The sequence below is a fragment of the Lissotriton helveticus genome, chromosome 3_1 (assembly GCF_964261635.1).
Source record: "Lissotriton helveticus chromosome 3_1, aLisHel1.1, whole genome shotgun sequence".
Taxonomy (NCBI): Eukaryota; Metazoa; Chordata; class Amphibia; order Caudata; family Salamandridae; genus Lissotriton; species Lissotriton helveticus.
The window spans coordinates 554,496,017-554,512,439 of record NC_136061.1 but is presented as its reverse complement, the minus strand read 5'-3'; the positions used below and the strand labels follow the sequence as shown (position 1 = coordinate 554,512,439).

Genomic DNA, 16,423 nt, shown 5'->3' with positions numbered 1-16,423 from the left:
TCCATGCTACTAGGATAGCTGGTCTATAAGGTTGACTTACAACCAATCATCAATAAGGGTTGTTTGGACTGATATATAGTGATCACTAGAATAGTGAACACTGCACATCAGGCCAACTTCTCACATTGGTGAGCAGCGGTTGGGATTTGAGCTTGCTGTTGTTTTACCACACATGCCCTAAGAATATCTTGTGAAAGATCACATAAGTACTAAAGGTACATATAACTTAGCTTAGAATACTCTGAGTTCTACTGAACCAGCTGTTGTAGCTCCTAGGGCCTAGCACACCCTAAACTACAACTCTAGCCAGGGCTCAGTAGGCAAACATATAGTGTAGGTAAGTGCGCCACTTACACCTCACTAGAAAAGCATGTCGACTCAGGGGGACTCTACTGAGACTCCCCTGGTCAGTGTTGACCCTCCACAGGTCACTTCAAGATATGCAGCTCTCAGTTTCCATGAGATGAGACAGATCTGTGTCTCCAGAAAACTGAAGCAGGGGTCTAACCCCACCACTTCCTTTCTGATAGGTCTCTTAGAGACATATGATGCCAGAAAGCTTTCTCAGTTACATGAGAACATGCCAGCCTTAGAGGGAACCTCTGGGGATCCAGATCTCCCCAACACTGATTCAGCAGTTGAGGAGGAGGATCAGGAGGTACTCTCTGGGGATGAGGTAGACAAAGGTCTTGAGGTAGTCAGAAGGCTAACTAGGACCAACTTAGACTTACTTGGGCTAGGATCTGGGGGCCCCCCAGTACTAACCCGAAGTGGGCCTAACCTTGGAGTTAGGAGAGATAGATCTCTTTCTAGGGACTCCAATAGATCTCTGCACTCTAATGCCTCTTCTCAGGGGAGAAGGAATCCTCCACAGAGGAGATTTACTTCCCCTCAGAGAAAGGAGCATGAAGCTAGGATGAGACAAGCTGAACTGAGGATTGAAAGGGAAGAAATTGCCCTGGCCAAAGAGAAGCTTGCCCTGGCAAGAGAGCAGCAGATGAGTGGGCTAGCTCCCACTGGTGGCAGCAATCTCCCAAGAGATAAAGAGAAGGGTTTAGATACTAAACACCTGACTAAAATAGTGCCCCCCTTTAAGCAAGGGGATGATATCCAGAAATGGATGGCGGCTCTGGAGAGGGCCTGCACTGTGCAGGGCATTCCCCAGAGTCAGTGGGCAGCTATACTGTGGCTCTCCTTTGATGGTAAAGGTAGAGATAAGCTCCTCACTACAAGAGTGGAGGATGCTAACAATTACCAGGTCCTGAAGAATACACTGGTTGATGGGTTTGGTTTAACCACTGAGCAGTACAGGTTGCTGTTCAGAGACACCCAGAAAACTCAGTCTCAGGACTGGTCTGATTTTGTGGATTGTGCCACTAAGGCTTTGGAGGGCTGGTTGCTGGGTAGCAAGGTTACAGATTACACAGGATTGTATAATCTAATGATGAGAGAACAAATTTTGAACAATTGTCAGAACCAGTTGCTGCACCAGCACCTTGTTGATTCAGATCTGACCTCTCCCCAAGAATTGGGAAAGAAGGCAGACAAATGGGTCAGGACAAGGATCAAGCAGAACCAGAACCAGAACCAGGGTGGTCAGAAGAAAGCAGACCAGAAGGGTAATGTTAAGAATGAGCAAAATGACCAGAAGTCTTCACCAGGTCCCCAACAAACCAAAGAGGGTGGGGGTCAGGCTTCCCAGAAGAAGAAGACTCAAGAAGGCCAGTCAAAAAGGTGGTGCCAGTACTGCAAAAGTAAATCTCACTGGTTTAGTGAGTGCACCAAAAGAGGAGGACAAACTCCTGCCACTACAGCTCCTAAAGCAACTGCACCCCCTAGTACAGTCAGTAGTGGTAGTGTCACTCCCAAGGCATTAGTTGGGTTAACCTTGGGTACTGAGGGGTCTGACAACTTAGTTGGCACACTCACTCAGGCTGTCCTTGTCTGTACAGGGGATATGGATATGTCCCCTGAAATAAGTCCCAATACTTTGGGCAAATACAGGCAGACACCTTTGATTAATGGCAAGATGGCTCAGGCCTATAGGGACACTTGTGCCAGTGTCACCATGGTGACACCTAACTTTGTGGACCCTGGACAGATCATGCCAGGTACTGATTTCCTGGTGACCAATGCCAGCAATGTCACTACTAGTCATAGTGTGGCAATTGTGGCTTTCTCCTGGGGTGGAGTGAAGGGACAAAAGAAAGTTGTAGTCAGTTCAGACCTCCCAGTTGATAGTTTGTTGGGCAATGATTTGGAGTCATCACAATGGTCAGAAGTGGAGCAGAGGACTCACATGGAAATGTTAGGCTTGCCAGCACATGTGCTTGCTGTGACCAGGTCACAGGCCAGAAAATGCCCCACTGAACAGGTGCTGGATCCTGAAATGATGGACCAGACACCTTCCAAGAAGAAGAGCAGTAAGGGTAAGGCTTCGCCTTCCCCCTTGCCCCAGGTTGAGGATCAAGTCTCTGAGGAGGCTGATCTGAGAGAACTGAGGGAAACTGAGCCTAAAGAGCTTGAACTTGATCAAGTTGAGTTTCTGGGCTCAGGGGGACCCTCCAGAGCAGACCTGGGGAAGGAACAGTTGAGCTGCCCTTCCCTTGAACCCCTCAGACAGCAGGCTGCTGCTGAGGCTGCAGGGAATGCCACAGGTGCCCACAGGGTATACTGGGAAGATGGACTCCTGTACTCTGAGTCAAGAGACCCCAAGCCTGGTGCAACCAGGAGGCTGGTCATCCCCTTGTCTCTGAGAGGTTTCCTTCTCACCTTGGCCCATGAGATTCCCCTTGCAGGTCATTTAGGTCAGACAAAGACTTGGGACAGGCTTGTCTCACACTTTCACTGGCCCCATATGAATGAGAATACCAAGGAGTTTTGTCGCTCATGTGTCACTTGCCAAGCCAGTGGTAAGTCAGGTGGCACAACAAAGGCCCCCCTCATACCACTACCTGTGGTGGGGGTTCCCTTTGAAAGAGTGGGGATTGACATTGTTGGTCCAATGGAACCCCAGACAGCATCAGGACACAAGTTTATACTGGTGGTGGTGGACCATGCCACCAGGTATCCTGAGGCTATTCCCCTTAGGACCACTACAGCCCCTGTAGTGGCAAGAGCCCTAGTTGGAGTGTTCTCCAGAGTGGGTTTCCCTAAGGAGGTCGTTTCTGACAGAGGTACAAACTTCATGTCAGGATATCTGACTGCCATGTGGAAAGAGTGTGGTGTGAACTACAAGTTCACCACACCCTATCATCCACAATGCAATGGGCTTGTTGAGAGATTCAACAGGACCCTGAAAGGGATGATTCATGGACTACCTGAAACTCTTAGGAGAAGATGGGATGTCCTGATCCCCTGCCTCTTGTTTGCTTACAGAGAGGTCCCACAGAAGGGGGTTGGCTACAGCCCTTTTGAGCTTCTGTATGGGTATCCTGTAAGAGGACCCCTGTGTTTGGTGAAGGAAGGATGGGAGAGACCTCTCAAAAAGCCTGCAACCAACATAGTGGACTATGTACTTGGTCTCCGCTCCAGGATGGCTGAGTATATGGAGAAGGCATCTAAAAACCTTGAGGCCAGCCAGGAACTTCAAAAAGCTTGGCATGACCAAAAGGCTGTACTGACTGTGTACCAGCCAGGACAGAAGGTGTGGGTGCTGGAGCCAGTGGCCCCAGCAGCTCTGAAAGACAAATGGTCTGGGCCCCACACCATCATTGAGCAAAAGGGAGAGGTTACCTACTTGGTGGACCTTGGAACTCCCAGGAGCCCTCTCAGAGTGCTCCATGTTAACAGGCTCAAGGCATATGTTGACAGGAAGGACATGAGCTTGCTCATGGCCACAGATGAGGGACAGGAGGAAGAGAGTGACCCTCTCCCAGACCTGCTCACTCAGAATCCTGATGATGGGTCAGTTGATGGTGTTGTCTTTTGTGGCAGCCTCACTGAACATCAGCAACAGGATTGCAGGCAAGTTCTGCAATCCTTTCGACATATGTTCTCTCTGACACCCAGCCAAACTGATTGGTGTACCCATGATGTTGACACTGGAGACAGTCTGCCTGTCAAGAGTAAAATCTACAGACAGCCTGATCATGTTAGAGACTGCATCAAAACTGAAGTGCAGAAAATGTTGGAACTGGGAGTCATTGAGCCCTCAGATAGCCCTTGGGCTAGCCCAGTAGTTCTAGTGCCAAAGCCTCACACCCAGGGTGGTAAGAGAGAGATGAGGTTTTGCGTAGACTACAGAGGCCTCAATGCAGTCACTAAGACTGATGCCCACCCAATACCAAGAGCAGATGAGCTTATAGATAGATTGGCTTCTGCCAACTTCTTAAGCACATTTGATTTGACAGCTGGGTATTGGCAAATCAGGTTAGCTGAGGAAGCCAAACCTAAAACAGCATTTTCTACCCCTGGAGGGCATTATCAATTTGTGGTAATGCCCTTTGGACTGAAAAATGCACCTGCCACCTTCCAAAGGTTGGTGAATCAAGTCCTCACTGGGCTGGATGACTTCTGTGCAGCTTATCTTGACGATATTGCTGTCTTTAGCTCCACCTGGGAGGATCACCTGGTCCACCTGAGGAAAGTGTTAGAGGCCCTGCAAAAGGCAGGCCTCACTATCAAGGCCACAAAGTGCCAGATAGGGCAGTCACAGGTTGTATACCTGGGCCACCTTGTAGGTGGAGGCCAGGTTCAGCCACTGGAGAGTAAGATACAGGCCATCAAGGACTGGACTCCTCCCATCACCCAGACTCAGGTTCGAGCTTTCTTGGGCCTGACTGGGTACTATAGGAAGTTTGTCAGAAATTATGGGTCCATAGTGACCCCCCTTAATGACCTGACAAGCAAAAAGATGCCAAAGAAAGTTCAGTGGACAGCAAGCTGTCAGAAAGCATTCAATGACCTAAAGCAGGCCATGTGCACAGCACCTATCCTCAAGAGTCCAGATTACTCCAAGCCATTCATTGTCCAAACAGATGCTTCTGAGTTGGGTGTGGGAGCTGTTCTGTCTCAACTGAATTTTGATGGTAATGATCAGCCTATTGCTTTCATTAGTAGAAGGTTGACACCCAGAGAGAAAAATTGGTCAGCTATTGAGAGGGAGGCCTTTGCTGTGGTCTGGGCCCTGAAGAAGCTGAGGGCCTACTTGTTTGGCACTCACTTCACCATTCAGACAGACCATAAGCCCCTCTTGTGGCTAAATCAGATGAAGGGTGAAAACCCCAAACTGCTTAGGTGGTCCATTTCCCTACAGGGGATGGATTTTACAGTGGAGCATAGACCTGGGACTGATCACAGCAATGCTGATGGGCTCTCCAGGTATTTCCACTTAGAGCAAGAAGACTCACCTGGTCAAGGTTAGTTTATTGTCCCAAAGTTTGGGGGGGGGTCATGTAGGAGAGTAGGGTCTGCAATCCTATGATCACCCAGATTTTTGCTTTTTGCTGCACTGGTTTACGACTTTCCCTGGCTGTGGGCCTGCTAATCAGACCCACAGCCTAGCTGTTCTCTCTATCCAAATTGTACTCAGGTACTGAATTGGCCCTGGGCCCTCTCCAAGTCCCTGTACCCAGGGCTGAGGTGCACCCAGAAGTCTCCCAGGGGCTGAAGCATGTATTGTGCCACCCCTGGATTGACTAACTAAAACTGACACAACTGGCTGCACGACAGCTGGGGCAAGGTGGTGTACTCACCCTTTGCTTTAGATATAGTATACCTATATCTAACCCTAAAATGGACACACAGATCTCCTATCAGTCACTCCTATGGCAGGCCTTAACAATCCTGAAGGCAGAGTGCTTGGAATCGTGTGAGATGGTGCTCTGGCATGAGCTGAGCCTGTCTGCGGCTTTCGGGATCCATCCCTTAGCCGTTTCCATGATATCGCATACCATATACTCTTAAGTGCATTATAATCCTCGCGGTTATGTGCCAACTCTGGTATCGCTTTATCAAAACATGTCGAGTAAGGTGTCATACGAATTGGAATACTAACCCCTCGCCAATTCTGGCGACGGGGTTAGCATTCCACCCTTCTAGAGGGACACGACATGCATGTAACCTATAACCCGGTTAAAAGTCAGACAGAGCCTTAGCATCCACAAAATGGATGCTGCCACCGAGACACAAGTCTGCCCTCCTGCTGCTGGGAGTCCTCCCAGAGCAGGAGATAAGGACAAAGGGTTTCCTGCCAGGGGCGGTGCCAGCACCGTCCCAGACAGGGTTTTGTGTATTGTAGGTAGGCAGGGCTTTAGAGGAAGGTGACTGCACGTGGCACCCCGGTGCTCACTGTGCATAGGCTGGCTGGAACCAGTTCCAGGGTCACTCCAGACCCTGTGCTGGGGAAAAGCCCGCCAAGGAAGTGGGTGTAACCACCCCCCTCCTAGTCCCACCCATAGGGCAGGACTTAGTCGCGTGCCAGCCCCTTTTTACAGGATAAAGGTAGAGACTGGCCCCCTTCCAAATCAGATCATCTTTGAATCCTGAAACTACTTTCTGCGAAAGGAACTCAAGACTTCTTCCTAAGATTTCTCCCTTGTGACTAAGGAGTAGTCACCCTGCATCCGCAGGCACCATCTAAGAACACTGCGGTCTGCTGCAAGTCCTTCCTCCGGAATCCGACTGCCCAGCTCGACGAGAACCGGCTTCCCTGGCACCTCTGACCTCTACCCACCTCTACAGCCCAGCTGAGAACCGTGGGTGCGACGAGACCTCAAGGGACCGGCCATCTGCAAGACTGCACGACTTCTTTCCAGCAAGCCCGCCGAGTGAATTCCTGGTGAGTGCTTTGGGGTCCGAGAAGCCCCCACCCTGAGCAGCTCCAGCACCGAAGAGCAGCCCCCCAGCATCTCCACGATCTGCGTGGGGCCCTTCTGCTTTTTACTACTCACCGCGTTGTTTGGCTACTAGCCCGCTGGCTTGTGGCCTTCCTGACGACGCCCGACGACATTTTTGCTGCTGGTCTGGTTGCTCCAGACTGGCCCTTGCTTCCCTCCATCGGAGAAGTACCCTGGACCCTCCTGGTCCACCCAAGACGCCATTTTAGGTCCACCGCGTGGGCCTTGCATTTGCCAAGACTTGTTGCCCAATCCTGGGTCCAGCGACGTCGACAGCAAGAACCTTCGTGGGACAGCTCGCACCTCCATCCTGGTCGCCGACAACGCCTCCTGGTCCGAGAGACTGCAGAGCCCAGCAGCGCCCACTCACCTGACTGCGGTGACTTCGCCCGGTGCCATCCTGGTGCCCACTTAATCACTGGCTAGTGATTCAAGAACTTGGTCCCCTCTGCTTTCAGGTTTTCTTCTTCCTTGATCCAGGCTTGGATCCATCGAACTTTTCTTCACTGGTCGCCTGCCAGCAACTTCTTCCTTCCAGGCTCCTGGTCCGGCAACGAGATCCCCGACGTCTTTTCAGACCTATGCAGCTGCAGCCCCTGGGCTAGGTAACTTCGGCACTTCGGTGTCCCAGCATAGCCTCACTATCCTAGGGTCAGGATCCACTGTCGTTTTCTTCCCACCAGGTCGGGTTCGCCCGTGAACACTAACTTTGCCTTTACTAGCCTCCATAGACTTTGTCCCGCATCCCGCGTGAGAGTGCACACTCTGCACCCGAGTCCCCTGGGTCTCCTAGTAGTAATCTAACGATTCCCTAGTCCAGTCCTAGCGATTCCAAAGCCTATTAGAACTGTTACTTACCTGCTAGTAATTCGCATTCCACTTTTAAAGTATATGGTTTTTCGTGCCCCTCGGGCATTTGTGTATAACGTGCTAACTTAAGTATTTTCGTAAGAGTTTTGTTGTGTGCCTAGCACCCTGTCCTCATAAAGAGTACAGGGTTGTTGTGATTCTAATAAATACACTGTTTATTTTCATAACACTTGTGTGGTGTCCTTTCACTGGGTGTTCAAGGGGTAATGTGATGGTAAAACAGCTGGCTTAACACGCCCTCTAGAGTCTTAGCCTTAGACTGCTCGTATCCATGCTACTAGGATAGCTGGTCTATAAGGTTGACTTACAACCAATCATCAATAAGGGTTGTTTGGACTGATATATAGTGATCACTAGAATAGTGAACACTGCACATCAGGCCAACTTCTCACAGCGCGCATGAGGGAAAAGGTGTGGTTCCCGGAGCTGGAGAACATGGTGGAGGAATATGTGAGGAGCTGCATGGCCTGCCAATTAATAAGTGACCCTGAGAGACCCGCACCGGTGATCACCGAGGAAGCCTGCACGTCTCCCTGGACCAAGGTCAGCGTGGATTTTGGGAGCTTCCCCGGGGAAGGACACACACTAGTGGCCATCGACGCCTACTCGAAATACCCATTAGTGGAGAGGGTAGTTTCCACGGCATTCACACACGTGGGGCCAGCATTGGAAAAAATGTTCTCCATGTTTGGATATCCGTCAGAGATAAGGAGTGACAACGGACCACCCTTCCAAGGGGCTGAGTTTGCCACATTCCTTAGGCAAAGGGGGATCCAGCATCGCCGCATCACACCTCAATGGCCCCAGGCAAATGGGGACGTGGAGAGGTTTATGCGGACTCTCAACAAAGTGTTCCGAATAGCAATGGTGGAGCAGGCTGACCCAGAGCAGAGACTGCATGAATTCCTGAGGGAATACAGAGGCCCCCCACACTGCACCACCCAAAGCAGCCCATGGACCCTCATGTTCCAAAGACCACTGAGAGACCTTCTCCCCAATGCCCCTGGCTGGACACCACCTCCAGCTGCCGCCGAAGAAACTCAGGAACGGAGGCGACTAGGGAACCAACGGGCCAGCCGATGTAGGAGGGCCACCCCCAGGAGCCTAAGTCCGGGGACCAGAGTAATCATAAGAAACAGACGCCCTGGGGGGAAGTTCCAAACTCGATATGAGCCGGGCACCTGGACCGTAACTGCCACAAAGGGCACCATGGTCACCGCCCAAAAGGGGGAAGAGGAAGTATCAAGGAATGCCTCGTGGTTCAAGGCCATACCACCAGGATCCAGACAGTGCCCGGAGGCAGCGGAGAGAGACAACGAGCTACACGGAGAGACGACTCCTGAAGAAGAGGACACTGCACCTCTGGAGGGCCATGTGGAGGAGCCTGCGTCCGCACCGGTGTCTCAGACACCGCCGGCCACGATCAGAGACACTTATCAAGGTACTGACGGTGGCAGAGCCAACGCCCGGCGGTACAACCTGAGACCCAACCCACCGCCAAGTCAGAAGCTAAAAGACTATGCCTGGCTGCTGAGACCCTGAAGCTGTCATCAAGGGACACGCAAGTACCGATGCATTTTGTTTGAACTGTTTTGCAATACAGGACTGTCTTCATTCATTGTTGAAAAAAAATATATAGTTGGATAGGGATGTAATGGTAGCAACGGTCTAGTTGCCGCACGCATCCCCACATCCGCAGGCCAGGCGTGGCCTGCGGGGACGAATAAAAGGAGGACGTGCGCTCGCACACGTCACTTCCGACTAACACCCAAGTGTCGGACTGAGTTACTGCGCTGAGCGCTACCTGCCCCGCGCTACAGCGTTAGGCCATTCAGTGGCCCAGGGTGCCCATTAACCAGCACACAACAGCTGTGCGCATTCTCGACTCACCCTATTACAGTGAATGCGCTGTTCAGAATGTGGGGATGAATTTGTGCGTGTTCTCTGAACAGGGCAATGATGGAAATCGGTTTGGCTGTTTGAAGCAGCCGGTCTGCCTTTCACTTGCACCTGGAGGCCCAGCCTCAGTTTAAAGGGAGAGGTAGGGGAGCTAAAATTCCCCGCATGCGTGTCACAAGCTGCACCCGCCTCGAGGGCGATACCTGGGTGGAGTCTCTGGCCTTAATCCTCCACAATCCAAAGGTGCGACCTCCTGGTGCACAGATTGTTCACCAACTACACTATCTGCCACTTCCCAACAGCGTCTTTGGATCTATGCCCGCATTTGTAATAAGGAAGGGGTGCAATGGCACAATATTAGCTCATTTGCATGATTTGCATCCAAACGAGGGACTGCCCCCTCACATTCGAACTAATAAAAAATGTGCGCAACAGCGATCTGTATTACAAAAGGGACTGTGCGCAAAAGCGATATGTATTACAGAAGGGACTGCACGCGCATCGGCGACCACTTCAATAATATCAAAGTGTCTAGGTGCGCCCGAACTGGGCGCAAACTCCCATTGAGGCCATGGGACACTTTTTGTAAAACAGTTTCAAGATGGCACGTTCTCAAGTAGGCTTTCTTTAAGGTAAACCATTATGGAAAAACAAAGTCAGAGCAAGTATGTCTTTCTCAGTACTAAGGCACAACTGATCACAATTAAATATATAAAGAGTCAGGCCAAATTCAATATGGTCCCATATGTCACTAATAAATAATTAAGAATTTCAAAGTGAGGGCCTGTGCGCTATAATAGTAGAGAGCTGCAGAATTAATACTTAAAATGGCAAGCATTAAATAATTATTTGCAGGTCTAAAAAAAAATCGAGAGAGACACTATAGAAACCATCAAAATGACACAGTGAAGATAATTCCAGTACCCATGGGTCGGAGGAAAACATCATAGGCAACAAACACAGATTTGGTTGAGATTGTATATCCATAGCATGTTATCTAGGCACAATTTTATGAATATTTCAAAGGAGTGTTTGGAATGCACAGATAAAAGGAGATGCGGTTCATCGGACAAATAAAAGTGAAATGCACTTTTTTTTAAAAAGTTGCTTACCAGAAAGCTGGAGCCAGGTATAGCAAAGCATTGCTTGTAAAGGTATGCACTACAGAAAAGCAGCAAGACATAGGTCTGGTGCTCTCGCTTATAAAACTGTAAATCTTCTGCAAGTTCCCGCAGCTCATCAAGGTCTGAAGGGAAAGTCAATGATCTATAGGGTGAAGAGAAATATATAGATCATTAATCTAAAGAACAATCATGTGGTATCCAATCCCACTAAACTCGGCAATGTACAAATTAGCCCATTGGAAATGATAAATAAAACATTAGGGAAAATAAACCGAGTAGGCATTACAAACGACAAACATTCACAAAAAAGCTAGTATAGTGAAAAATGCTATATAAAAATGCAAATAGTAGTCTAAAAATATGGCTTCATACCAATGCTTTCGCAAGGCTTTGGGTTACTGTTTGCCATTAGTTGGCTACCTTGTCAATCTCGTTTGCTTGCTTCTTATTTGAAGGCCCACCTTGCTCTTCTTGTGTTGGCACACCCCTGAAGCACATCTTCTTAACCATCCTTTAATTGAATGACTTGGATCTTTCGACTGTTTACATTAAGGGAACTACTTTTTTCATTTGACTTAAGCACTACATGGGAGTGCATACATGCTCTTCGTTTCTCCCTGGTGTCCACCTTTAAATCCCCACTCCCACGCTCTGTGTTGCTTCCTCCTCTCCGCCATCTTTTAAATCATTACGCCAACCCCTTGAGAAACTTTGTTTTTAACTTTATATCACTGATCAATGTGCTCCCACCCAACCCCCCCCAATACGAGCCTGATATAAAACTAGCTATTCTTAATTTAAAGGCTGGGATATCTTGAAATTAGTGCTACCATTTAACAGCAATCGGAACTAGTCCACTTTTGGAAAATTGCCCCATCAGTTGTCAGCGATGATATAGTTCCTAGACTTATCAGAGTGATCTAGGAAATGAGGTCACGTATCCTTAACAGCAGTCCACCAATCAAAGGAAAATTCTATAGCTTTTAGTGTGGGTGATGCCAGATTGGTGAACGTGAGCTATATTTGTTGTTTTAACTCTGGATAGTTCTTTGAAATCCTTGGGGTGGAACTCTTTTCAGCTAAAGAACCCATTTCCACTTCGTTATGTAGCTCTGTGAGAATAGAATAAAACATAATAACTGAGCAATTAGACAGCACTAATCGTAAATTAAGTTAACAAAAAAAAAAAGTTATGATTATATGTAAGCAGCAAAAAAAGGTTCATTCCGTGAACCTCACATGGATGAAAGGGTGAGTTGGGCTTGACGTCATTTAAAGAAGATGATGTTGTGTTGGTAAAGACAAAGCCCGCTGGGCTATCTTGCTGTGTAACTGATCCCTACTGACTGCATTTAGTTACCAACACCAACAAAAAAAAATTGCCTTCTGGGAAACCCACTAAATGAAAATGTATGTCTATATACATACATATACACACACACATATATATATTTTTTAGGTCTTGGACTAGCGTTGCACTGAGCAGCCGAGATTTAATGTTTTTTAGTAGGGGGGCTTGAACCCGCCCCTCTTCTCCATTGGCTGGCTTCCTAAACGGAGGCCAGCCATTGGAGGAGAGGGGCATCACTCGGTTCAAGCCCCGTCTTTTCCAGATTCGGGGGCGTGTTTTTTCTCTTCTTTCTTGTTTTCGTTCTCTCCTCTTCCCATTGGCTGGAATTTTATCTTCCAGCCAATGGGAAGAGGAGAGAGCGAAAACCACGCCCCCGAATCGGAAAATGTTGGCGCTTTGCTGAAGCCATTTCAGCCCGACCGCCGCCGGAAGAAGTCGTCCTCAGGTGAGTGCTTGCTGTCCTGCCCCCTAAAACTGCGAGGCGTCAGACTACTTCCACGTATCGCATTTGAAAAAGCCAGCTTCAAGATCATTTCCGGCATAGCAGGTCAAAAAGCGGTTTCCACTGTACTGACGTGGTTTCCTGTCTAGCGTGCCAAACCAAGCTTCGTTTCAGGAAGAGTGTGGCGAAAGAAGTTTAAGCCGGTGGCGCTCTTTGGTTACGTCACCATTACTCACCCGGCCCGCGTTCCTTCCTATCTCTGCTGCCGGTGACGCCATCCATGGGTGATCCGGGAATCCGAGGACATCGGAGCCGGTGAGGGTGCCCGGGGCAGGGTGGCGAGCTAGAGTGCTGGGGCACGCTCAGGGGAATGTGGTGGCAGTCGTTTTCACGAGGAACAACACCGCGGCAAGAGCGGGTTAGATAGTGTTTTGCTAGTTCTTGGGCAGCACAGACTGGTTGCTGTAAATTCTTTGAAGCAGTGACTGGGGTTAAGATGAGTTTTTCAGCCCTGAACTCCCTTTAACATCTTGGTGCAGTCGGGGTATTTATTAAATCCTTTTTCGTCACGTATCATCAGCTGCCAGCAATATTGTTACACCAGGCTGCTGATTTGTAGTGCTTCTTACTGGGTGAAAAAAATGCTCCTAGAACATATTACTAGCAGCCATAGAGCAATGCGCTGACGTTAGGAGGCTGTCTGTTTTAGTCGCAACACCACAGAAGCGCATCACTCATTGCTAACAGCTAATGTTTGGGACATTACCCTGACGGCAGCTGCACTTGGTAAAGTGATAGATCAAATTCCCCATCTTGGTGTAGTTGTACTTATAGCATCCACAGTCCGTGGTAGCACTCATCGAGCAACATTGGCTTGATAACTCTACTCACTGAGCAGAAACACCATAATACTGCAGCCTGAAATGGTTCTGTGAGCCCCTATCAGGCAGCCCCAACCATCTGATGTTTTTGACAGCACCCCCGATGTTTCCCGGTAAACCTACTTAGCCTTTATATTTCTGAAAACACACATTGAACAACACCTCTATTGAGTGGCGTCGTAATGTTTCTATAGTTCTTATTAAGCAGGGCTTCCTGATGTTATGGGAAACGCAACACGCCTGATCCCAGTGAAGGCAGATATCGTATCAAGAGCTGCCATTATACAGGCAGATGCACTTGCCTCATCCTTGTGGTAATGGCAAAATAAACATTTTAGTGTAGCGATAACGGTAATAGAACATTAATACTTTGCTGTTTAAGGTATTACCGTTGTAGAGCAGCATTTTAAGCGCTTTTTATTAAGCTACAGGTATGTTTGATATGTATGTATTTGGAGGGAGGTAGTGCACGACTCCGCATCCTTGTAGACTCCACACATGCGGCAGCACACCCCATCAAGGACTTGAAGAAATATGACCACATCACGCCACCTCGTATGCCCGTACCACCCTGAACCAGCTCTAAAACCAGCTGCATCATATAGATACAAAGCAGTCACAAACATACCACTTCCCAACCGACTGATAAGTTAACAATCTCTGGTGACTCTCCGCATACCGAAGCCAGGACACCATCAGACTGTTTATGAAGAAAAGCAAAAAATGTTACCGGCCTTCTGTATCTATTCATAAATAATCTTGAACTACATCTCTGTAGCCATCCGAGATGCCCAAATCCTGACGTAATTTAGGAAAAAGTGGTCAATACATTTCTTTTAAAGATCACTACATAATGCTGCACTAACAGTTCAGAAACCAGCTACACTAAAATCACATGTTGACTGCATCTTTACCTTGGCCTCTCTACAGTGTTCACTGTCTTTTGGCTAAGTTTGTGCTATATAAAAATTACATACACACACATATACAGCTATATACATATTAACCATTAGCTCCAGCAGTCATTTTATATTAACTAATGTAGAATTCTTGCCCATTGCATTGAGGTGATCGTTAGGATATTTATTTTTACTTGATTATCGACCCAGTGTGATTTATTGCAATGTAACCGTTGTTAATGTTTGATAGTTTACCCTTCATTTGGACACTCCTTTTCCATTTAATGTACGTTATTGTATTTTGTGAGGCTACACTTACTGTGATGTTATTTGTCTCTACGGGAATTTGACAGGGCTGATGCGATTGATTGTGCTAATTGGGATTTTTCGCTGCTATAATATTTGGAGCATGGAGGTGAAAAAAAAGACAACTACCAACCCGCGATAAGTAGGGTGCTCTATCGCTAATGGTGAATCTCTGCACAGACTACAGCTTTTTGAATTTTCTTATCCAAAGTGAGTGGATCACATTTTAAGTGCTGGTGGTGTGGCTGGTTTCTTTAAATCATACAGTTAAGCTGCTTGAATCTGCAACATCTTGAGCCGGTTATCCCAGAGGTGCCCTGACTTAGATACTGTAGTAATCCAGTCTGGAAAGGTTAAAGTCACAGTGAGTTTAATAAAGTGGTTCCTCTGCCAGAGTGAAGGATTCTTCCTTTCTCATCATCTTGAGTTGGAAAGAGGTATTTGGCTGTGATCCGATTTGCAAAGTAAAGCTCTGCTAAACTAACCTTCCATGTGCTTGCTCCCCTGCCCCCTGGCTGTGCTTGCTCCCTTGGCTGTGCTTGCTCCCCTGGCTGTGCTTGCTCCCCTGGCTGTGCTTGCTCCCCTGCCCCCTGGCTGTGCGTGCTCGCCTGGCTGTGCGTGCTCTCCTGCCCCCTGGTTGTGCTTGCTCTCCTGCCCCCTGGTTGTGCTTGCTCCCCTGCCCCCTGGTTGTGCTTGCTTGCTCCCCTGCCCCCTCGCTGTGCTTGCTCCCCTGCCCCCTCGCTGTGCTTGCTCCCCTGCCCCATGGTTGTGCTTGCTCCCCTGCCCCATGGTTGTGCTTGCTCCCCTCGTTCGTTGTGCTTGCTCTCCTGCCCCCTCGTTCGTTGTGCTTGCTCTCCTGCCCCTGCCCCCTCGTTGCTTGTGCTTGCTCTCCTGCCCCTGCCCCTCGTTCGTTGTGCTTGCTCTCCTGCCCCTACCCCCTGTGTGTGGGTGCTAATGCAACAGGTCTTGCATATGCAAACGATTAAGCTATTGGCAATGTAAATGACAATGCCATTTATTTATGATTTAAAAAAAAAAATGTAATGAGCAATGCCAATAGCTCTACCTTTAATAATGCCGAGACCATTGCATTGTAAATGCTTGTTCCTTTTGTTTTCCAGGCTCCATTAAAATTATACTATCTCACGTTTGTGGATGAACATATTTCTGGAATAGGATACCTCGATAAATGCTGTAATATATATTCAGATCCAGTTCCATATGAGCATCAATTGTGAATGAGACAGGAGGTTTTTCCTCGGGAGGTCCAAACACCCCAAAAACGTATACTTCTCACTCTTATTTGAATGTAAGGGACAGGGAAATACCTCTTTAAACCAGTAGTGCCTTGGATCAGATTGAGCACATTGCAAACTAATTAAGAATTTTGCACCACAACTTTGAAACCCCAAATTAGCACACCCACTATTGAAATGGTCTATTTTAGGTTATGCATATAGCAATCTTGTAGTGGAGGGTGAGTGCAAATGACATTTTACAGTAGGTGGTTGGGTAAAATGCGTGTCAAACGTGTCTTTTTTTTTGTGGTTTTCCTCATATACCAATGTGAAATTCTTGAAGGGAAACTTGGGCAGCTCAAATGAGTTGGTCAACCTTGTCTGGCCCTGATGTTAAAGACCATACTCCGGAGAAGCAATGCCTGATCCCTCAAGCTGCCACTGCTTTCCTAATCCACTCCTGTTCGCACCGTATCTGACACCCTGCGTTACTAAGAAGATAAGGGAACCAGCAGGGCCCAAGATAAATCATAGGAAGACCAAAATACCTTTCACCTTTCACCTATCCTGCCAG

At 48.2% G+C, this 16,423-nt stretch overlaps 1 protein-coding gene across 1 annotated transcript in view; it reads right to left on the bottom strand.

Moving 5' to 3' along the window:
- The window catches only part of TMEM41A (transmembrane protein 41A), a 151,500-nt gene that overhangs the window by 73,616 nt on the left and 61,461 nt on the right, over window positions 1-16,423 (bottom strand). The window contains exon 2 of the mRNA XM_078680460.1: window positions 10,721-10,874. Within this exon, the coding sequence (XP_078536586.1) occupies window positions 10,721-10,874 (154 nt within the window). The remainder of the gene's footprint in view (window positions 1-10,720; window positions 10,875-16,423) is intronic.